Genomic DNA, 24,897 nt, shown 5'->3' on the forward strand with positions numbered 1-24,897 from the left:
GTATGTACTGGTGAGAGTGGAGATTGAACTGGCAACTCTTGGATATATGTACAAATGATCTACCAACTGAGAGTAGACAAATCCTATGTAGGCCTGTCACAATAAGAAATTTTGATGTAAATATAGTAAATGTAGGCCATAAGCGATAATATTGCAACTAATACAATAACCACAAAAACTATTCCACAATAGTGTTAAAAAATCATGAGCTGCAATAAATAAACTGCAGAATTAATCTCTTTAGTACTTAGCTTGCATCTGTAATGAGTCATATAAGTTATTAGTTCAACCTTTTATGGCTTAAATATTATCATATAGCAAAAGATAACCAAAAATTCCCAGTTGTGCAAAGAAAAAGTACACATGGTAAATACTGACCCCTAAAAAATATTGTTCCAGTTTTCATATACTGAACGATGAGTCAGTATCATGACAGGCCTAATCCCAAGGTACAATATTTGCTAAAATCTATCATCAACATTAACAAAGACACATTTTGTTTCACATTACTTCAAACTCTTAAATAAGACATATCAGGCTTTTTAGCATTGAACTATAACACAAGTAGATCATTGTCTTCACTGTAAACCACAATATTGATCTAAAACTAGATCCATTGACTTCCTGTTCAAAACTGCAGAGCTGAAAGCCCTCAACACATAATTGTGGTGTTTCACTGTAGCAAGCTGCAACGTTTCATTTGTGTGTTTGTTTGTTTTTTAATTGTTGAATAACTATGTGGCATATTTTTTACCCTACATGTATCACTCAGAGTCTGAATTTTTCAAATAGTCTCCACTATGTACAGGGATTTTGATTTAGATAAAGGGTGGGTGAAAACAGCAAATGTCTGAATACTCAAGCCTCAAAAACATGACAATGCAGGATTATTCAAACATGCATGTGTTGGACACAATTTTTAGGATCGAGAAATTCAAGCCAGCGTACTTTACAACATGATTTTGAAGAACGTTTTTATTCAGCTTTTTAAAATGAGCAGCGCCATGACCACAGTTTCCCATCTGGAGCCTCAAGCATTCAAAAGTGCTGTGAAAAAAATAAAATGCGCCGCAATGGTCGCAAACCTGGCAAAAGCTGGCAAGGCTCGGCTAATAAACATTTGGTCAAACAAGACGTTATCTCTAGTGTTTCGATGCCGTCTTCTGTCAAGGATGACTGTGAAAAGGCCAAAAATTATGTTGTCAAATTAAACGTAACAAACGCCAACAAACCTGGAGGAAGCAAAATACATGAAATACACGAATAACTCTAAATATAGCTTTGAGTAAGTTAATCATGAGAGAACCCCGTTAAAACATGGTTCAAAGTTCATAAAGGTTAAATTTGCATGTCACCTTAAAAGACTCGAATGTTATGATCACCTTAAACCCAGGAATTCTTAAAACACAGGTGACAGATTAGAGTACTTATTTCATTAAGACATAGTTAACATAATTATTATATTTATGTTTTTTGTAGATTTAAAATTTTGGTGAAGTTTATAATTTACTTCCTGGTTAGACACGCGCAGCAAATGTGACGTACGTAAAGGTAATTCCATAACTTTTACCTGGCAACTATAATGCAATATATATTTTGTTGAAGGTTTAAACTACCAGAAAAATGTGTTTGTCTCGTGTAAATTGTGACTACATTTTGAAAGGAATTTTCCGTGTTGACATAGGTAGAGGTAGGCTATTCTGTCTTAGAACACAGCACAACATTACATATTCTGTACTTTTTACTTCTCTTAAATGTTTTTTTTTCACAAACTGATGTAAAAGTATGATCAATTTTTACTATTCTACCAAACCAAGTAAGAAAAACATGAAAACCTGTCATATGCACTTATACATACATAACCTTGATGGCTGTCTTCATGTCAAGTCTTTTTTCCATAACACAATTTATTTCCCCATCACTTCTAGTATAATTAGTAACTTTATTGCCGGTGTTTGGTGTGCGTCAGGACAGGAGCTAAAAACACTCGCACCTGTCGCTCGATCCCAATGGGAGAAATTCCATCCCATTGCCCCCTATCTACGCCCCCTCCCTCTCCCTCTAACACTTCTGATCACTGACCTGAACTTAGCCACGGCGTAGGAATGTTGACACTGGACTTTTCAAAACATCATCCCTTCCTTTACGACCGGCGCAACACTATTTAAAGGATCAGGAGTCGCCATCTGGGATTATTGACTAGACAGACCAAAGAGGAGCACGGACAGCCACTGGAGAACCAAAGTACTGTAGGTTTCCGGAAAGATTTAGTTGGGCAAGGTGGACATTCAGAACGGACGGTAACACTGGAAGAGGAGACGCCTGGGAGATCTGGAGGTTACGGATTTGGATACTTTGGGGCAACAAATTCTGAAACCAACTAAACTAACGGTGCTATTACTTCATTTTGACTTTGGCTATTTTGGCAATAGCTTTTGAATACGCTACCAGACGTTTTCATATACTGAATATACTGTTAAAAAAAACATTTTTGGGAACAAGAAATTCAAGCCGATCAAAGTCACGTAACGTATTTTACAACATAATTTTTTAAGAACATTTTTATTTACTTTTTCAAAATGAGCAGTGGCGCGACCGCAGTCTCCCAACAGGAGCCCCAAGCATTCAAACGTGCTGTGAAAAAAATAAAATGTGCTGCTATGGTCGCTAATCTAGCTAAAAGCTGGCAAGGCTGGGCTAATGAACACTCGGTCAAACAAGATGCTATTCCTACCGGTTGGATGCCATCTTCCGTCGAGGAGGACTGTGAAAAGGCTAAGAAACATGTTGTCAAATTAAGCGTAACTCCGCGTGTGATAGAGGTAGACGCCAATGAATCCGGAGAAAGCAAAATACGGACATGTACTGTTATGAAAACTGTGCAGCCAAAACGTAGTGAGTGCAGTAGTAGTGAGGTGGTGAACGCTATCAAAGGCAGAATGGAGACTGGCGTAGAGGAGACCAAACCGTTTCTTGGGAATGAGTCGCCGACCAGAAGACGCCATATGAGGGCACTACAGAGCGGAGGGGGGGTGGTGCAGGACAGGAAGCTGAAGCTGGCGGACAGGAAGTCGTCGAGGAGGAGCAGCGTGGATACGGACAGTGGGCTGGGAGAGGAGGAAAATGAGACGAAAGCTGAAAATGAAGACAGCTTAAAGAAACCAGCCAGGCCCAAGGTCAGTAATATGTATTTGTGTTTTGATTCATTCTTTAAATCTCTTCCTGGATAACTACATGTATTACGCAATAAATTGCATCAATGTTTCTTTGTATCTTTTAAAAAGTTAAACTTTAACCAGACTCATTTTGATCATTTCAGTGGTAAAAATTATATTGCAAAGAGGCATTATGTAACTTCCGGCACCAGCTTGTTTCCATGGAGATGATATATATTGCTGTGCCTGGTATTAAACTAATCTATTTCTATGCAGACAAATAGGTACCATCATCAAGCTAAGTGACAAGTCTGATCTGTGGAGAAGTAACCACTCTCACAGAAAGAATGCATATTTTCTCTAAAAAACAAAACAAAAACAGAAAAAACATGCAATTGCATAAATCAAGCTAAATGAGTTTAATGTCATACTGTAGAACATTCTAGGCAAAGCAATAACATTACCATGGACACAGTTATTGCACCCTTCACCTAAAATGTTACACTGTGCACCTTTAACTTTGTCTCACTCCCACAGTTTCCAGCATACAGAGGATTCTATAGGGCATCTGGTCCAAAAATCTGTCAGAGCATGGGTTTTTATACGAATAGATTTAATAGATTCTAGCCACATAAATCCAGTATCTCCTGTCCGTTTCCGCTATTGTTTTAGGATAAAGGTTGTGTCTTGGCGTCTTTCATAAAATCTCTCAAAAATATACCCTATGTGGATCACTGCACACCACAAAACCGAATGTGCTGAAATAAAAGTATTCATCTTTTACACAGTATAGTTTTGTCTCATATTTGACCTTTGTGGAGAACTACACCAACTTAATCTTTCTCGAGCCTGACGCTGCTGTTTGGGCACTTTTTATAATGCACCGACCTTTACTAAAGCACAGAAAGTCAGTGTGAGAGTGGTGAGTGTACAAGGACACGGATGTCAACAGGCCTTGCTCCTCACTGCGTAGTCCTGTCAAACTCCATCTTCCAGGCAGCAGGTCAATGCAGAACAACTTTACGTAAGACATTCCTTTTACAGTGCTCAGGGCTCTCCTGATACAGGCTACTGCTTGGAAATTATGAGCAATAAGCTACGATTACTTAAGTGTGAAATTTGACTTTTACGATGCAGTACTTATAGTGAACCATAATCATCAGAAAACTATTATCCATGGGTGTCAGAATGAGAAGTTATTAAGACTGTTGCCATAGTGATCAACAATTTTAAACAAAATATTATATCTTTTGAAAGGGAAAAGTCATTAAAATAAATAAAAAAACAGGAATCTGAAACCCATGAATAGATTTGCAGCTATATATATATATATATATATATATATATATATATATATATATATATATATATATATATATATATATATATATATATATATATATATATATATATAAATAAAAGATGTGCTGAAAATGCAAAATATAAACTTATTTCACTGGCAAAAATGCACCTATTAGCGCATCACAATAGTATAAAATATAATAAAGAGCAGATTAAAGGTGCACTGTGTAACTTTTCGTACTACATTAGCATTTTTTAGCAAGTTATTTAAGTTTAATGCCAAACTGCAGAGGCAAACCAAATAACATTCATACAAACAAGCAGAAAAGTCACATAGTGAAATAGTATATTTTGTACTTTGATCTATATTTTGGTTATTTTGTTGCCAAGGATCAATAAATATCATTAAATCCAATTAAAACTATCCAACAGCAGACCATTTCGTCTAGTAGCTATAAGCTAGTCCTCTTCATTTGTCATGCAGAGTCTCGTATGTGATGACTGTTACATAAGACCTCTATGAACTGTCTTAACTGTGTGTACGGTGAAGGGGCGCCACCGTAAACTCAGTGGAACACATGTAAATAAATACACTGAAGGGAGCAGGCCTGGACTTGAGAGACCGTAATCAGAGCAGGGGGAAGGTTAGGGCAACAGAAACCAATATGACAACAAGGAAACCTATTGAGAAAGTATTACCGGTATGCTTTTTTAAAATCTGGAACAACAATTGTATCATTTAAAGAACACATATGATGCATTCTGGCTTTTTTTCTTTTTTAAACATTTAGTTCACATTTTCTGCATAAGAAATTATACTTTCTAAATTTCACCTTTGTTTCCAATGAGGGATTCAGGTGCTGGAGCTTCCTCTCGTGTCAGCAACAGGAATTAGCATTTAGAAAGTAAACAAATGAAGTCCTTATTCCCCGTGAATGCTATGCTAATAGAGCCATGCATTCATTGTGAACACAATTTGACCATAGAATGAGTCCGATGATGGTTTATGGGTTTAAAAACTGCACAGGAGAAGCCCATAAATTTACCTATGGTACAACTAAATTACTCAAAATTGAATCAGGGATTTTTAAATGGTCAGAGAAAACAAGCATAAATGAAACAAAGATAAAACTCCAGGTGTGTTTGTGATGAGGGCACAACGTTATAATATGGCTAAAAGATCAAAAAAGTCAATTTGGCATAATAAGTGTTTTTTTAAAGCCATATGTATGTGTGGAAAACATCCTATTTCAGTATGTCGTTTTCAGTTTCACAGAGAACAGTACAGATACACTGTGTATCTTTTCTAGTGACAAATACACCACTTTTTTTTTTTTTTTGTCCATGGTGATGTTATTGCTTTGCCTTGAATGTTCCACCGAATGGCATCAAACATATCTAACTGTGCCTGCACGAGACAAGTTACATAGTGCGACTTTAAGCTTTGTTATTTAATATCAAAACGAACCCAGCTCAACCCCGCATGAGTGTTGACCTTCAGTATTATCGCTTTAGGAGTTCAAAGGGGCTTCGTGGAAACTCCAAGTGTCAAGTCTTTAGTTTCATTGTCCGAATACCAAGAGGATCTGGCGACAAACTGGCAAACACCAACCCCCAACACTTGGGCTGTATGGATCTATTTCGCAGTAGGCTTATTTAAAGATTTTGTGTGGCTAATCAAAATGAAAAGATGTAGAGGAAAGGGCAAAGGTCCATGTGAGCACTGGAATACTAAAACAGACACTACATGACAAGAGCATGTGCGGCAGAGTTATGGTTTAGAACAAAATTAGCACGGTGAAGATATTTACTTTTAAATGACTTGTAATTTGAATATTTATTTTGATTTCAGTGGTTTAGTATAGTTTAAATGTGTGGCTTGACAAGTAATGCTTTACCACAGAACAGTTATAGCACAGGGTGGAAATAGCAATGAGAACTAGTATAAGGAAGTACATAACTTCTGTATTTTTTTATCAAGAATACAAAAATACTAACCATATTTCCAGTTAATTTAATGATTTCATCCTGATTTATCACAATACCACAATACCATAAATATGTGTCCAATTTCCATGAGTAAATATGATGTAATTACCATACACTGAGAACAGGCCTGTCATCATAATTACTCTCGTACAATAATATTTGAGCTGTAAAGGGTTATTTAAAGTGACCTCTGTGGCAAATTTTCCATTCCTTCTGTTATTTATTTGTTGCAGCTCAGGCCTTTTAATGATACTGTCTATTCAAAAAGGATTATCTTGCATTATTGTTACTGCAGTTAGGCCTGAAACGAAAACAAATTTTGAAGTAGAATATATTGAAGAAAAACGATATAAACGATAATAATGCAACTAATTTATGCCTCTGACACAAAAACTCTTAAGTAGAATTATCATCAAAAATTTATTTATTCAACCGTCTACAGCTCAAATCTTACTGTAGTACAAAAAAAATAATAATAATAAAAAAAAAAAATCACTATATATCTGTGGCAATATATCGTCCTTCAAAATGTGCTATCATGACAAGCCTATCTGAGACAGAAGCTTGGAAAGATGGGTTCAGTAGACCGATTATTAACCCTAACCAGTAGTTTAAATTTCCAGACATGCATTAAATCCAGTTACATTTTTTCTTCCAGATCCAAATCGCTTCTATGGGGGACATCAAGAGCCGGTGGCAGCAGTGGTCCGAGCAGCACGTGGAGGGCCAGAAGCTCAACCCTTTCAGCGAGGAGTTCGACTACGAGTATGCCATGGCCCAGAGGCTGAAGAAGGGAGATTCTGGCTACGGGCGTCCCAAAGAAGGCTCCAAGACAGCCCAAAGAGGCGACCGCGCGCACAAGCACATCCACCACGAGATGGAGGAGATGGTGTGGATTATCAGGGACATGGGCTTCAAGGACAAGCAGGGCAGAACCATCATCTCGTTCGGGAGACTGTTTGACCGCTACGTGAAGATCTCAGACAAGGTGGTGGGCATCCTTCTCCGCTGCAGGAAACACAAGATGCTGGACTTTGAAGGGGAGATGTTGTGGAAAGGACAGGACGATGATGTCATAATTACGCTAACAGATGAAGGGGGAGAGTGATTGGATACTAAGGGGTTAATTGTATTCTATAGACTACTGCCAGATAACTACAGATACAGATAACTTTAACACTAACTTCATTTAACGATGTACTATATAATATTTCTACAAAACGGTCCACAATCTGCTTGTCTCCATGGAGATGTTATTGCTTCCCTAACATTCAGTGCAACAGTATCTCATTAAACTTTACTATCTGCATTGAGACAAGCAGGTGGTGGCATCAGGTAAAGTTACAGGTTCATTCTGTGGAGAAATGAGCTCACTTAGTATAGAATAAATGCCTGATTGTAGATAACTCTAATGATATAATGTGGAATATCCTGGACAAATTACATCTCCATGGAAACAAGCAGGTGATAGACCCTGAACTCACATAATGCATCTTTAATTTGTGTATTAAAATGGGTGTGTGGTTATTTTTGTTGAATTTTGTAAAATAAACCAGGCTATCCAACATGCTATTTTAAAAGCTGTATCACTATATTTTATTTTAGAACATTTTAGGATTAGATAACACTTAAAACTGCAATCAAAATTCTCATTTCAGAGGAAAGCTATCTGGAGCACGCTAATGATGCTAACCATCTTCACCTATGTTAACTATGCTACAAGCCTTTACGATACCAGTCATGCTTTGGAGATTTATACTAGCCCTGGTCAAAGCTACAAGGCCAAAAGCATTTATTCAAACTGACAGCTAACGGCTGATGCTATTTGAGACATTTCTAAACAGGTGAGCATGTTTGGAGTGCCCTCAGCTTGGGTCAAACAAAATGGGGCTCAAGTCAAGTAAAAATAACTACACACTTGACTTTTATATAAGAAATTGAAATAATATTCTTTTTAATTTTAGCTGTAGTCTATAATTTTGCACACACACCATGTGGACTGATATCATGTGACTTTATCATATATTTATTTATTTATTTATTTACATGCATGGCATAAAGACACAGATTGGGCAGTTTATTAATTTATTATTGATCATGATTGCATTATATGCATGTTTAATTTTTCAACTTTGAAAGCATTTATAAATATTTCTTTGTTAATTTTATTGAAATTGTCATACAAGCTTAAAATGTATTATTTTACCTCATTGTGTTGTACTCAGGTTTTGTATGTTTTTATTAATTTTTTTTGTCTGTTTTTTTCTTTCAAAGTGAAAGTGTGTGAATCTTCTTACAGAAGGATTAATAAATGTTGATGAATGCAAAATGCTTTTATAGTCAGTGCTGCTGTAGCATGTTTAACAAAGCTTATTAAACCGGACTAGACAAACAACTGGAATATTTTGCTGCTTTATCAATAAATGTTTGTAATACTTCTCTGTTTTCATTGTTACTTGCTCTATAGATTTCTTTCATATAAGATATTATTGCTAAGCCACACTAAACCATAGGTTCCTGCTCTGTAGAGTCAAGAAGAGAAAAATACAACAGATGGACTCACAGGGGTGACAATGTTTGCTACATAAATAAATTACACCTTTTAATCATAGGACCAACCTCAGCATTTCACAAAAAGACAAAATTCCAAGTGTGTGGCGCTGGGAGACGTGGTTGAAGCTACAGTAAATGAGAAAACTATCTTCAGCTTTTAACACCGCATTTTAACACCAAATATTAGATACATTATGCACTAGAAATATAATCTTAACGAGTGAAACAGCTATTGCTAATGTGCTTTGTTTAAGTGCTTATATCGGCTCTTTGCCTAGCAGGGACTTAGTGTGGCACAAGTTGCTTCCAACAATGGAAACATATTCAGACCATACCAATCCACTCCTTAGTGTGCAAAAAACACCAAGATTGTTTGTACCAAGGACCCATACTTCCATCCTACATTCATGTGGACAGGGATAAACTGAAGAGGGTGTAGAATTTACCCAGAGGAGCTACAAGAAGTGTCTGAAGGGGAGTCTGCCAAAAAAAGTAAAATTCTGGATATTTCTTTCTTGGTTTCTGGTGCATTTTAATGTGTTCCAGTTGACTAAAGTGGGCTTACATTTATCAATTCTTTATGTCATAGAATGCAGAACTGGATAGAGCAGCCAAACAATGTACTTAAGCAAGAGTACACTTACTTCAAAATCATATCACTCAAGAAGTACAAAGTAATGATCCAAGTTAAGAGTTGAAAAAGAGAAACAGTCTGGACATAACATCAGATTTATAATCACCAGATCATTTGGACTGAACATTAAATAAGAGGATTATTCTCAGGCTTTGGATGCTGTGATTTCATGTAAATGCACATATCAGTGAGTAAGGATCCACAGATACTGATACCAGTATCAGGTGCCAGTACTCGTACTGTCAATGAGCTGCCGATACCAAGAGCCGATACCACTGTATCTGTGCTGGCTCTTGTTTGATGTTCACAGCTCATCTCTGACCTGAGCAGTGAGCTCTGAGCAGACACTGAGCAGAGGCCAAAAAGATGCACATTAACTGTTCTGCACATTAAGCACAGCTGTGATCAAATGTGACTGTCACATGAAATATACAAATATTTAGGACTCTAAAGGTTTTTATAGTTCACAGAGGTCACCAGCGCTGAGCTTGTGTTTACAATAGTAGCATGCTAATGTTGCTAAGTGGCCCTGGTGATTATTTGCTTGTGCTGCATTTGAACTCATTATAATTGACAAACACATTTAGTGACTGAACAGAGCGAGTTCAGAGCTTTTAAAAGATGTACAACATGAACATATTGGACAAAGTGTGGCCCTGGTAAAAGTAACACAACAGTCACTGTGAAGTGGTAAATATTAAAGCCAGATGTTTATCTAAATAAATTACCACAAAAGGACAAGCCACAACCACAAGCAGCCAGTGTAATAAACGGACTCACCTGCTGTCCTCTGTCCCTCTGAGGCATGTCCTGTCTGTCCTCTGTCCCTCTGAGGCATGTCCTGTCTGTCCTCTGTCCCTCTGAGGTGTGTCCTGTCTGTCCTCTGTCCATAAATATACAAAAACATGATACAAAATTGTACACAACAACTTGACAAACCTAATGCGATCTGCAGTGGTTAGTGATGCACGTTGATTGTGTTGTGATAGCGCTCTGAAGGGAGAGTGACTTAGCACAGAGAGTAAAGAGAGGCATCACAAACTTAAGTGAAAATTAATGTTGTTTTCAGTGAATACAGCATTTTCAAAACAATAAATAACATGGAGATCTAAATGTTATGTTAGCAATACCCCATAGAAGCAAAATACCCCCTTTTTAAAGATCAAGAAAAAATAGAAAGACTTTTATGACTTAAGATAATTGACATAAGTTAATAGGCTGATGAAACCGTTAGTGTGGTTATTTTTAGACAGCACATTTGGCGTGGGCTTCACCTGCTGTGCCTGCTGTGCTGTGGTCCTCACTGCTTTCCCTGTGTGCTCATCTTCGAATGTCACTGCTGCTGTGAGGGGCCCATGGTAAAAGTGTTTGGACTCGAGGGGTGTGAGGGAGGGTGGAAAGGGGGCATGTGAGGAGGTATGTCCCACTAGAAACTGTGGGGATTCAGGAACAGGCTCAGACTCTGCAGTTACCTGGACTGTTGATACTTCTTGTGGACAGAAGTTGGGGTTCACAGTTCAATTCCACTTAAAGCAGACTTATTGTGCTTGTATCTGCTGTATAGTTGTAATCTATGTCACGCATGGATCATTATGTTGTAATTTGCACATTTTAAATCACAAAATTAATCTAAAATGACATAATGAAAGAAATCCGCTGACTTCCACGTTAGAAAACTGCGATACCCAATGGAAGCTGACATCACCATAAACACCATCACAACAAAGACCTGCAAAGACGTTGGCACCTCCTATAAATAGCTGCACATCATTTGAACCAAAATTACTACATGACGCTGCCAAATCCTACGCATATTACTGATTAAGAAAATAAAATTGGAAACTGTAGCAAGTAGAGCCAAATGACTCATAGTTAGAAATTTTTGTTTAGTATTTCCTACATAATTGTCCATGTGGTAAAATTTGTTCTTTAACCAGGGTTGTACTCAAGTTACAATGTTTGAGTCTGAGTTATGCTGAAAGTTTGAGTCCAAGTCAAGTCCTCAGATCCCAAAATTCAAGTCTAAGTTCTCGAGTCACAAGTCCAGCCCATTTAATACCAGTGACACATATCCATACACTATTTACATTATATACAGTCCACGTTTGCTGCATTCATACAAGGCTGCTGTAGACATCCAAGGCTAAACCCATACGCACACTGGAGCTCTGCCTCTTATCTGTTCACTTACTGTGTCTGTGGCATCTCTCCAGGCTGCTGGCGCTCAGGATCCAATTCAATTAAGCTCCGTTACTCCTAAGACTTAGAAAGTGCTTAAACCAATGCAGGCTGTTACACTGACCTCTGCGGGCATGGGTGCAGGTCTGAGGGAGGACTCCACACAAACACCGCAGCAGTCTGGAGTCATTAGATGTGTGCTGTCATGTGACCCTTTGAACCCATGTGAAACTGCAGTATACTTCATTCGGTTTAACAGGCAATCTGCGAGTAAACCGCTCACAGTATGTGCCGAACGCGCCCCATAGGAATTAGACGGGAGACCATCAAGGACATTCTCAAACTAGTCTCAACATTTTAAAGTTTGTTTGGAGTCCGCGCATTTCTTGCCAAATCTGCAAATGAAAGTGGCTACTAAGATACATCTCTGCCAGCCAACACTTTCATCCCTTCTGACATAAGGACACTTAATGGAGCTCTACGGTATGTGGCTTTTTATTGCACCGCTGTTGTCTTTAAAGAAGACGTATTGTGCTTGTGTCTGCTATATAGTATAATCAATGACACTCGTGGATCATTATGTTATAATTTGGACATTTTAAATTGCAGTATTGATCTGAAATGACAAATCCGCTGACTTCTACACCAGAAAACTACAGTGTCCAATGGGAGCTGACGTCAATGCATGGTGTTTGCCCCGCCGATGGACAGCTGCACTAGATTTTAAGAGTTTGTATGTTGTAATTTGTAAGGAAATCCTATGCGTGTCACTGATTAAGAAAATAAAATTGGTGAATGAAGTTAGAACAGAGCAGTTGGCATGTACTGGTGGCGGTGAAAGATGGTTGATCAGAGCAATGACGTCTTCAAAACAGCAGTATAAAGATTACGCAAACATTCATGAATCAATCTGTGAAGGTACATGAGAAGAGGAAACAAGTATAACATGCTTAAAAGTCGATTTCGCACAAAAGGTCAATAGGCTTCAATATTTTGTTTGTTTTTTGGTTGACACAGTTGGTGCAAGTTTTCTTTTCACTGCTGTACTGAAAGCAAATTCCACCAAACTGTTTGTGCGGCGATTAATAAAGATTCTGACAATTCAACAAACACATCAAAAACTTGCAAAATTGGAACAACCAAATCAATATTAATTAATTGTTTTTGGAGACATTCATTCCTGTAACTACTTCCCCACAGCATCTCCTTCTCTTTTAGTCTCCTCTCTGCTCTCGTCTTCCCTATAACCTCACGTCGCTCTGGCTTCAGTCCTGGAGCGTTCGCGTTGGTGTTGGGAGTAACGGAGCTTAATTGAATTGGATCCTGGGCAGTAGCAGCCTTTTGGAGAGATGCCACAGACACAGTGAGCGGATGAGAGGCAGAGCTAGAGTGTATGGGTTTAGCTCTGGATGTCTTCAGCAGCTGACCCTCAAATCCAATGAAAATACGCCAACGGATCGCTTCTGTTTTCCTTGTTCCTGCACTAGCGGCTGGGAATTTGCATTTTAAAGATGACATATGACGATGGGTTCAGGATTTTTTAATATATTGCAGTTGGGAGGGCATTTGCTTTGGTCTATTTCAGATAATAAACTTTGAATGATGTTCATATATGGAAGTCTGTGTAATCTCTCGTCGTCCAAGGTTCAGTTTCAAAAGACAATTTAAGGCAAGGCACTGCAGGTGAATAGAAATACATATTGCATTTCCAGTTATGGATTAGATAGAAACTTCTATATATATATATATATTTTTTTTTTCATTTTTATTTTTATTTTATTTTTTTTTTGTGAAAGAAGTTTGGTGTGTCAGTGCTACTTTAAGGGGTGATGTCTATGGATGCAAGTTGATTGAATTTATAAAACAACTTTTGGATAATTTGTTATTAATAATTGTAAACATTATTAAATATTTATACAAAATTAAATTATCATTATTTTTTTATTATTTCAATTTTTTATATTATTTCTATTATAATATAAAAATGTATATATCATTATATACAGTTATTTAATACATTTAAACATTTTGATAGTTGTTTCCATATGAAAGCTTGTATGTTAAGAGACCAAACTGACCAACAAACAAACAAAACAAAAAAAAAGAAAATATTTAGATTTGCGTGTATTGTCTTAATTTAGTGAACTCGATAAAGGTTTTTGGAGTTGATACATTTCGGCATCTTCAGTTCTGACAGGTTCTGTTTGGAGAAAGAACCTAATTACACTGAAACTAACACCCTAAAGTAATGAGCATCTGTTATTGAACTTCCCTAAGGTGTGAACTGTCACCTACGTTCTCTTTTGCATGATGATGATGATGATATGATTTTCAAAGCGTACAGCCAGGCCTAATGCTGCGGTAGCTATAGTAGCATCTGCAAAAAACAACAAAAGCTTCTCGACCACAGGATATGACTCTCTTATCGGCTCAACTGAGACTCAGAATAGAAGAAGTGGGGCATTTTCAGTTTTCGGGGTGTGTCTGTACCTACTTTCTTTCTACTAGGAAGGAAGTGGGTGTAGGGACAGGGACAAGCAAGTACTTAGTGTGAAAAGTTTGAGAACCACTGCACGAGAGAGTAGTAATCCACCATCTTCTTACTCTAACCCCATGCCTGGAGAGAAGGACTTGTTTAAGACAGGGCATCTGGTATACAATAAAACTATTATGTAAAACTTCTGCAGACACCCCAGAAGAGACAGTTTAAAAGTTTTCTAACACACACACACACACACACACACACACACAGTTTTTCGATTGGATTCTGAACTATCCAACCAGAAAATGCATGCACTTGTGTAATATGTGAATGGAGTGTGGTCTACTCTGAAGGAGCTGAGCAGATGGACCGCCCTGGGACCCAGTCTGTGAGGAAACCAGAGAGACTGTATCTACCCACTCACATCCGATAGACAGCAGACAAAAGAGCACTGTCAAGACTTATGCAGACAAAGATTAAACGCTCTTTGAATCGTAATGCGCAAAGATTTGGAGTCATTTTTTTTGGTTTGTTAAATATTTTATGATCTAACTAGGTCAAAAACTCAGGAGGGAATATATAGGTAAAGGTAACTAGTTCACTTGCTACAGTTTTTAGGTTAACTTCATAGTGAGTGTGATGTCACCTATAACAATTAAACCCAAAAATAAATTGGCAAACTAATTTTCCATGAACAAAAATAATAAACTAATCTTAGAGTAAAGAGAAATAGCTCCTACAATACTTTAAAACCTCCTGACTATGATCAAGATCTGGAGATGGGCCCTTGAACGCCACATTACTGTCTCCCACTGCTCCAGACAGGTTGTCCCAGCAGAACTGTACAACGGGTCAAACTCCAAGGACAAATTTCCCTACGGGGACAATAAAGTGCACTTTAAAGTTATGTTGGTAGTGGAATATTTTTTCTTGTGGTACTTGACATAGTCCATTTGTCGCGTCCTGACTTTACCTCGGGCTCCTCCTGTGGAATAGGAGCCCCTTGGGGAGAAGTGCAGAAATCATCTGTGAAAACTCATTTCATTCTCCTAGCTCCCCTCGCCGCTGCCTGTTCAGTCATGGTGGATGACTGGTGAAGGCTGTATTATATGTTTATATACAGGTTTCTGGTTTATATGATGGCTCTCCAAAATCTTTAACTAAAATCAAAAATGTGTTGATGATAAAACTTGTCCATTTTTCTCTTTTTTTAAACATCAAATGTGCCCCGAAAGCTACATTTGAACAATTGAGGAAAACACTGAAATGGTTGTTGTTTATTCTCTTTAAAGGCGCTGTACCTGATTTTTACTTTCTTAAAATTAATTTAAACGGTTTGCAGAGGTCCAAAGCTGTTCATCCCTTACCTTAAGCATTCCGAGCATCCTTATAATTAACCGCAATGAGCTCATAACGCATAACAACAACTAGCATGCTAATCACGCACTGCCAGTGTATAGAACAATAGGTTATTTTAACCTCAAGAGTATATCTGTAATGGGGCAAGACAAATGATCAAATATATGGGAAAAAATGGGTAAAGGGCCTTTAATGATACATTTGATATGTGTGAATGTTTGACCTTGACTATGTCAAATGTTGTTTCCCATTAATGCAAAAACCTTTTGGTTATATGGTTGTATCAACAAAGCACCATGAATGTAGCATTAAAGAATACTTTTGAATCAAATTTAAGGGGCTTTGTGTCACTACCTCCTTGTCTCCATGGAGATGTAATTGCTTTGCTTGTAATGCTCCACTGTGCGATTTTGAACAGATCTATTTGGCATTTATTCAATTACAGGTGTTTTTATTGCTTATTGGTATACACTTTTCACCTCTCCACAGATCTGGCCTGTAACTTGGCCTTGTGGCATTACTTCTCGCCATTGAAATAGACAGATTTGATGTTGTGAAACATTCCAGGCAAAGCATATATCTTTAAGTAAATTATGTAAAATAAAAATTGTTTGGGATCTAGATCAGATCTTTGAGGGAACCCATAAGTTACAATTTTGTGAAATTAACCCCCCCCCCCCCCCCCCCCCCCCCCCCCCCCCCACACACACACACACATTTAGTGCCACTGTGCGTCACTCAGTCTAAAAAAAGACAGACTCCAGATGTGGTTTCTCATTTATCTATTCATTTTAGAACAACAATACAATGAGCATACATCCATAAGGTAATGTTTTTGTCTACATTTATAAAATAACTTCTCAAAAAGAAACAGCTCATCATTTTTGAACATCTACTCAGCAGAAAACAATTTTTGCTCAGTTTTAATCCAGCCCACAGCAAGAAGCGGGCAGTTTGTGTACCCAAATATACAGACAAAGGTAGAATTAGGTTGAAATGGCGACACTGGAAAAACGTTTTTGCGTCATTTGATTACTTTGAGAGACGTTTCGTAGTCCTTAGCCCTGACAAAAGGAGTTTAAGGCCTCTACTTACATTACAATTATACAGTTAGAGTTGACAAAGAACGGCAGACGACAGAAGGGCATTGCAAAAACACAGACGTTTGGTGCTGATAATGTTGACATCTACAATAGCTCTTTCAAAGACTTTCATACAATAGACTTTAGAGAAAATGGACAAAGCTTTGGCAATGATAAAATGCTGAGTAACATCACAACAGTACTGCATAACTTTTCTGATACTTGACTCCAGGAAGATATGATTGCTTTGTCTGAAATGTTGCACAGTATGGCATTAAACATATCTAGCTTGCATTTTTTTTTTTTAACAATGGGGGGTTTACTGCTGAAAAAGTAGCATGCATTATGACATCTCCACAGATCTGACCTGTAACTGGGCCTGGTAGCTTGTCTCCATGGAGGCATAGACAGGATTAATGCCATGACTCTGAGACATTCCACATCTCCATGGAAACAACCAGGTAACATATTCTCCACCAGAACACTCACCTTAAAAATGTAGCTTTTTTATTTATAGATTTTGCATTTGGATAGTTCTGGCTGCATCTGAAGCACGTAATGTGTATGTGACAGGACAGAATCGATCGAGCTTTTTTGAAAATTAGGCCACATTTTCAGAAACCATTAGCTTTGACCATTAGCGCTACAGTCTTTCGTAACACACACTTAATTTTTTTTCTTTTGTCTAAAAATACACCATCATTGACATTTGACATCACCCAATCCATATATATAATGCTCTTGGGTCTCTTTTATAAAACCTGAAGTGGAATGCACACTCATCATCAGAGTTTTTGTACATCAATTTAGCTTAACGTCGAAAGTTTTGTGTAGCATTTTTGCACCTACATGCTTTATAAATCAGACCCCTGCTCTTTACAAGCTCCAAAACATTATACACTGTCACAATCACATTGAAAGCGAGTGCGATTTTATTACATGGGTGTCAATTTCAAGGCAGTTTGAGCGTTTTGACTTCAACAACGTCATCTGTGTAAACCATTCACTTTCATTGGTCCTTAATTTAAAAATCAGCCCTCAAAATGTTTGGCACAAAAAACAGACAGTTCACATTCTTCGAGTCACAGAAAGGAAAGACTACAATAATTTGAATATAGATATATAGCTGTATTTTTATAATTTCCATAAATAAAGAGACATAATTCAACATTTAGCTTTAGTTACATTACACTCTCCCTGAAATAAACCACATTAAGATGTTAATGGGATTTCACTGGGGATATGACAATAGTACATTGGGAAAATTCACAAATTTAGACATTCATTTTCAGATCTTAGTTTTCAAACATATCATTTGCCTCATGTCCATTATAACTTGTTATCTTATATATTTTTCATATTAATGATGTACTTTAGTGTGTAATTGTAGTTGTATAGCAAATTACACTTTTTGGTTTACAATTTGATGAATTATTCATTTGATTAGTAACTGACTACTGTGCCCACAACTGGATGAGCAATATATATCGGTACCGGTATCGGCATCAGCTGACATCGATACAGAAACGGTATTGAACAAAGTTGATACTTGATACCATACTTAACCATACTTAACACCGATTTTTTTTAGCATCGTCCCATTCTGTGTGCCCATGCGTCATTCCCTTATTGTCCTCAGTGCATCAGGTTTGACTTTTTGAACAGACTCATGAGGAACAATAGAAAGAGCATCATATGTCTGTATGTTCACACAAACATGTAACACCTTATTTTAGATTCCAGATTAATGCATTTTGTTATTATTTTTACTGAAATAAAATGTTAATTTGTGAACTTTACTTCAATCTGAGCTCGATTTGTGGGCCTTGCTATGGATTTTAAAAGCTTATTATAGGTATCAGCAAATATCGGTTATCGGCTACAGCAGCAAGCCAAATAACGGACAACATTTTTTTTAAAACATTTAAAAATCCATATTGGCCCACTTTATCCACAACTGCCCCGGGACAGACTGACAAATGTGTCTGCCAAACTGCCCCCACAGCCCTTTCATCATGTGAGTATAACCTATTACACAGGATGTGGGTGTTTTGCACACAGACAGGTAGAGCTGGGGTCACGTGACATGAAGTGTCTTGTCTAAATGTGTCATTTTCTCATAGCTGTGTCTCCAGTGTTGATGACAATGGCTTCATTATTGCTTTACAGAATGTAGCAAACCAGTTTGGACTTAAAATATCCCTGCACCTCTGCTACGGAAAACCCAAGACACATTTAAATCTCTACAAATTTCAGTTACATATTAATACAATAGAGAAATGTTTAGTTGTCTTTTTGATGGCTTGAAAAAACGCTTTGTTTTGTTCTCAATAAAGTTTTTAGCATAAAATATCCCATACCATCATATCAGATTTCATTGCTACATGTTGATATCCGGCATATATTAGCTCATGCTTAATTGCTAAATTAATGATTCAGTCATGCTACTGGCTAATGCTACAATCTTATGGTAACTAGCATTGATATCGGCTCTCTCCTTTAAGTTTCAATAATAAACTATACAGTAACTTTGGCTCACTCCAAAAAGACAGAAACAGCAATATTTACATTTCAAAAGACAATAAATGATTTTCTGGGGTTTTGAAGGAGGCTGGAAAGTTGTAGTTTGAATGGACCTTTCTTTGCAATTCCCTATTTTAAATCTTAAATCTTAACTAAAAGCATTTAGGAATACTGTAAAAAATATAGTACCATCATCAGCATTTAGTGTAAGAATACTGCATTATGATATACATGTAACGTAAGGAATGCACAAAAGGTTAATGGACAAATGTCACGATCAGACAATTACCCATGAGTACCAGATCCAGCCTTATTCAAAACACGCAGAATACCACTTCACAAATCAGAAAGTGCCAAAAACATAGATTTCACATGATAAAAATGTAATGGTCCATACAATGAGCACAATATTCCCCTTTATCCTGCCACTTCTTACCAACAAATTATTTTCATGAAAATCGTTACTACAGAAATGCTAGCTTCCTGCATGTCAACTTCTTACCGCCTCTCCCTTTGTGTCGTAGTGTGGCTAATCACTGGTTTTCTTGAAAATCAAAGCCTGCAATTTTGAAAAAGGAAAAAAACAAAACCCGCTTCCTCACGTGTTTTGTTCCTAGCACGTTTAGCTAACAATGGCGTAAAAGAAGACACTGACGGTAGGAGATTGGCACAAAGTAAAGTGTCATTATTTCCACAATAGGGAATGTTATGCGAATGTTCTATTCTTGTAACATTGGGTGAGGTCTGAAACAGGATATGTTCCAGGTTTTCGCTCTCAGTGTGCATTTAAGCTAGGTTAAGCTAATTTTCTATTTCCATTTTCTGACATTTGTTTTGAATGCATGTTTTATAAGTAATTTGTTGTATTTTTATAGCCTTAAAGACAAACTATATTGGGAGTTCTTTTTTTTGTATTTACACCTGATTGTCTTAAAGGGCCTGTCCCAGTTTTTTTCCATGTATTTGAGCAAAATGTGTCTTGCCCTAGTACAGATAAATTGTATAAACAGCTCTTAAGGTAAAACATGTCCATGGTGTACTGCCTGTATCTAATTAGAAAATGTTTTATTGACCGATAATCAGAAAGCACACTACTAGTATGTTAGTTGTTGTTAGCTTTACCGTGGTAGTGAAAAGTGCTTATAAACTCATCGCTGTGAATAATTAGGATGCTCGGAATGCATAAGGTAAGTGAGGAATAACTTTGGACCACTGTAAACCGTTTAAATGATCTAGTAATTTTTCATGTTTTTTTTTTTTTTTTTTTTAACAGTGCCTTTAGTTAGATTCTAAAACAAGTCAAGGATTTTCAGAAAAGTTCAGTACATGATCGATTGTAACTATCCTCATAATTTGCTGAAGACATTTAAAATCTCCAATTATAAAAACAGTGCCATGATTTTGCACTTTTAAAAACCAATCACTGTATTTTGATGGATTCCATGTCATGCTAATCACATGCAAAACTCTCTTGCATTTTAAATCTTCAATTATTCTCCATAGAATTATTATTATTCATGCATACCCCTCAGTATTTATAATTTGCTTAATACCAACATCTATCCAGTTGGCCTTTCAGTGCAAAATATTAAGCATCTTAGCTTAACATTGAAAGGACATAGCCTGCTATATTAATCCTTATTTTTATATTTTTAAGGAGCCATGTTCATTTTCCATTTTGTGACGAAATACATTCAATACAAATGCTTTGATCTAAGTCATTTAGACCAACCATTTAGTAAAAACACTGGCTTTTTTGGTCTTCATCAAACTACTAAACTGTTTCTCCAAAAATAAGTTAGCACTTAAGGGGGAGCATTTAAATGTTAAAGAACACAGATGCAAAATTGACTTTTTTGAGCTTTTGACCATGTTTTACTGTTGTCCCTCATCAAAAACAACCTGGAGTTCTATTTCTGCTTTATTCACACATGTTTCATTAAACTATCTGTCATCTTTTTTGAAATTCAAAAATGCTCTGTTTGCATTTTGTCTGGATCGTTGTGTCACACGTAAACATCCAGACATTGTTTGTAAGCTCATAAACCATCAACGGGCTCATTCTACGATCAAATTGTGTTCACATGACTCTATTAGCATAGCATTCACGTGGAATAAGGACCTCATCTGTTTATTTTTGCCATTGTTCAGTCCCATCGCTGACATTTAAATGCCTTATTGGAAATGGAAGCGACGTTTATGAAGCATATTTTCCAAATGTACACATTAGAAAATGTGAACACTTATCCCAAGATGACCAAAAGCATGTTCAAAATCGAGTTAAAGCCACAATAATATGTCTTCTTTAAGGCTATTGATTTGTATTGTTGTTTTTTTTGTTCAGATTTTTTCAATAAACTTATTGGGAATACAACTGAGTATAAATTAGTTATTAATCTCCATATGAAGCCATTTTAACTCAAGCAAAACCTGACAAAACAGGTTAGTTAATACCAGTTCTCCCAATCTACCTTGACTTTTACTGTCATATCATTTCAAAGGAGGGAGAGGCGGCTTGCTTTCATATTTACAACATTAAATATGGCAAAACATTCAAATAATAAATAGCTCTATAATGAAGTTCAAAAAACAGTCTTACAGTAAAAGTGTACAGGTTTCCAATTTGTCCAATGCATACTGTCCATCTTCAGTTAACAGCGCAATATGTTTCTCCACATTGCCTTGGCATAGTTTCCAAAATTTTTCAAAATGTAACTTTAAAGTCTGTAGTCAGTCCCAAAAATCCATTTATTTCTGGTTTAAATGACTGGACATGCTGCCTCTTGCATTCAAAGGCAGCGCTACATACTTCTCTTAGTACAAAGCTAAGATCTTTTGTAAAATGTCGATGTAACATGTTTTTAGGATCTTTCGCAGCAGGGAATGTTGCTTTCCAAAGACATCTGTGAGGAGGACTGGCGTATTAGGGGGGCCATCGTGGGCTCGACCATAGAGGAGGTAGGGAACAGCTTGTACCAGCCAATCACCATCGAGCTCAGGTCCAGCTCCTCCAATAGGATCCGAGCCACACCCATGAAGCACTTCCTGTCCATGCGTCCATAGTTGCCCCACACAATTACCTGAAAATGAAAGAAAAACTTAAAATTTGTAATAATATCTGAATAATATTGGGATGTGCAAGCATAACTATATCATCCAGGTATGTTTAATTGTTGTATTTGTCATCTTGGCCAGGCTTTTTTGGTAATGTCATCTGCAAACTGTACTATGCTATGATTAGATTAGATTAGATTTGAATAGAATCACTGTTCCCTTTACTCAAGAATGTACAGTAGTGGGCCAAGAACACACCCTTGAGGTAAGCCAGCATTAAGGATTATGAGTAATGAATAGGATGACAAAAAGGCGTAAATACAATCACAAATGAAAGTGTGTATGCTAGGGCTGGGTCAAAATATCAGAGAGAATTTGATGGAAATTAGCATCTTAACACATGTAACTGTTACGGATGGTCATTAATATGTACTGTCCCTATCAAATAAATATATACATACAAAAATAACATGATTTTCTTTCGCCATATTGGTCAATCTTTTATTTTTTTCTTTTAAAAAACAAAATTGATATGAAGTGAGTTGATCTTGCTTCACCGTTGAATCCCACATATAAAAACAGCCTGACAATAAGTAGAGTTTTACCAAAGAAAATACCAAAGAACATTTCAGGTAAATTAGCTTTAAGACACAAGCGTCCTCACCTCCACTGTCTCACTCTTTATGTGTTGTACGAAGTCTCTGTATAGACTTACATTGTACTGAAAAAAAACCCCATTCTACTCAGCTTAACCAGGCAAAAATATTTAAATAAAATAAACCATCCATCACTAGGACGGACAAACAAACAACAGCAACAGCGTGCAAAGGGGTAAGTAGCAAAACAGGTATTAGCCTAACATGTATTAGATGCTAAAGATGCTAAACCATAAAGGCAATTTTGGTGCAAAAATAATCACAAGTATCAACAAGTATATGGAGGGAATTAAATCATACAGAACTGTTTTGATACTAAGGATTCATACCTGATACCGATAAAAAAAACAACACTTATTTTCAAACATTTTCAACAAATAAATCTTTAGTAGTACCATGTGGTCTTAAATTAGTTCTGACATAGATCAAGACCTTTCTAAAACTCAAGTAATCAGATTTTTAATAATGTGATTTTGCTTCAATAAGTATTAAAAGAAACCTTTACAAAACCAATTTTTCAGACATTTTACCCATGTATAGTTGTTTCAGAGTTGTATTACTTGTTTGATTCGTGCATATTTGAGTAATTTTTATAGTCCTGTATTCAAGACGTCATTGTTCTGATCAACCCCTTGTTTTCACCACCACAGTGCACGCCCACTGCTCTGTGCTGGCTTTGTACTCATTTTAGCACAAATAGAAACCTAAACCTGCTGCTTGTTAGTGTGATTTGCCGATAGGTGGGGTATACTGTACGGTAAAGGGGCAGACGGAAACCAGCTCCCATTGGGCACCGCGATTTTACAACCCAGAAGTCAGCAAACTTGTATCTTTTATTAAGCTGTTTTAAACCAAATGCAATTTAAAATATCCGAATTATAACATAACGATTTAGTTTGTATCATAGATTATAACTATATAGCAGACAAAAGCACAATAGGTCTTCTTTCATTTCTAATTGGGAACAGATTTTGTATCTATCTTCTCATCCCGTCTCCTCACATGTCCCGTGTCACATGTACCTCCGTCTGCTATGAGAACGAGACACAACAATCGATCTGGCCGAGCTCACCACTTGAATACTAACAACTCTGCCACCATTTCCATCTGGACGCAAATCCATTTCGATCTTCTCCTCCATCTCTCAAGAACACGCGTATGTCAGGGTTCAACTACAGTTTCTATCTCGTGCCTTTGTGAGAGTGAGAGGCCAGACTGGAATATAAAAGAGATTGTTTTTAGGTTGGACTAAAAATATTTCCTGGCTGATCATCTGAAAACTGTTTTTTAAGACAGGTGCAGTATTTTTAGAGACGTTTTGACAGATTTTCTTTTTTGAGACAAGGATAGGAGTGTTGGTTATTTTTGCAGAGAGCATTGAATTTAAAGGGCCTATATTACACTATTTCCGGATCTATGTTATAATGTTGTTTCCTCATCACAACCATACCTGGAGCACACATGTTTAACACACAAACCCTGCATATTTAGGCCGAGTTCTTCACTAAAACACTGGAAAACACTTTGTTCCACTGTGTGATGTCATCTAGTAATACGGGATGTGCTCCACTGTCTTTTTAAACTCCCTGCATCTTCACTAGAAATCATTTGGATGATTTCAGCCCTAGAACTGCCAATCTCCACTGAAAAAGAAGTAAAAGGTAGTTGTTAACTTGAAAACTACCACTTCATGACATCACAAGGTGGAACAGAGCATTTTGAGCTTTGGAGATGTAGTTGTTTTTTTTTTTGTTTTTTTTTTTTTTGAGGTAACATCATTCTAACATGGCTTAAAGATCACAAGAGTGTGATATAGGACTTTTAAAGTCAATGATTTTGACTTAAAGATGCTTGACTCCATGAAGTTGTATCTCTATTGTTTATTTTTTTTATTTTTTTTTGCCTGGAAACTTGCATATTATGGCATTAT

General features: G+C 36.9%; 2 protein-coding genes across 4 annotated transcripts in view; one reads left to right on the top strand and one right to left on the bottom strand.

Annotated features, from left to right (window-relative positions):
• The first annotated feature begins 2,204 nt into the window (after window positions 1-2,204).
• Window positions 2,205-8,885, top strand: abraa (actin binding Rho activating protein a). The gene is made up of 2 exons (XM_033966426.2): window positions 2,205-3,176; window positions 7,105-8,885. The coding sequence occupies exons 1-2, from the start codon at window positions 2,580-2,582 to the stop codon at window positions 7,552-7,554; spliced, it is 1,047 nt and encodes a 348-aa protein (XP_033822317.1). The 5' UTR covers window positions 2,205-2,579; the 3' UTR covers window positions 7,555-8,885.
• Window positions 8,886-20,525: 11,640 nt separating this feature from the next.
• Window positions 20,526-24,897, bottom strand: part of rims4 (regulating synaptic membrane exocytosis 4) — a 46,392-nt gene continuing 42,020 nt past the window's right edge. For all 3 annotated transcript variants that reach the window (XM_033966880.2, XM_055221830.1, XM_055221831.1), the window contains one exon: window positions 20,526-22,337. In XM_033966880.2, the coding sequence (XP_033822771.1) occupies window positions 22,119-22,337 (219 nt within the window). In that variant the 3' untranslated portion in view covers window positions 20,526-22,118. The remainder of the gene's footprint in view (window positions 22,338-24,897) is intronic.

The sequence above is a fragment of the Periophthalmus magnuspinnatus genome, chromosome 5 (assembly GCF_009829125.3).
Source record: "Periophthalmus magnuspinnatus isolate fPerMag1 chromosome 5, fPerMag1.2.pri, whole genome shotgun sequence".
Lineage (NCBI taxonomy): Eukaryota > Metazoa > Chordata > Actinopteri > Gobiiformes > Gobiidae > Periophthalmus > Periophthalmus magnuspinnatus.

Bases quoted from the DNA above. Each gene is read 5' to 3' on its own strand.
- abraa (XM_033966426.2), top strand. From the start codon at position 2,580: ATGAGCAGTGGCGCGACCGCAGTCTCCCAACAGGAGCCCCAAGCATTC. The intron at 3,177-7,104 runs GTCAGTAATATG...TTTTTCTTCCAG, and splicing joins AGAAACCAGCCAGGCCCAAG to ATCCAAATCGCTTCTATGGG.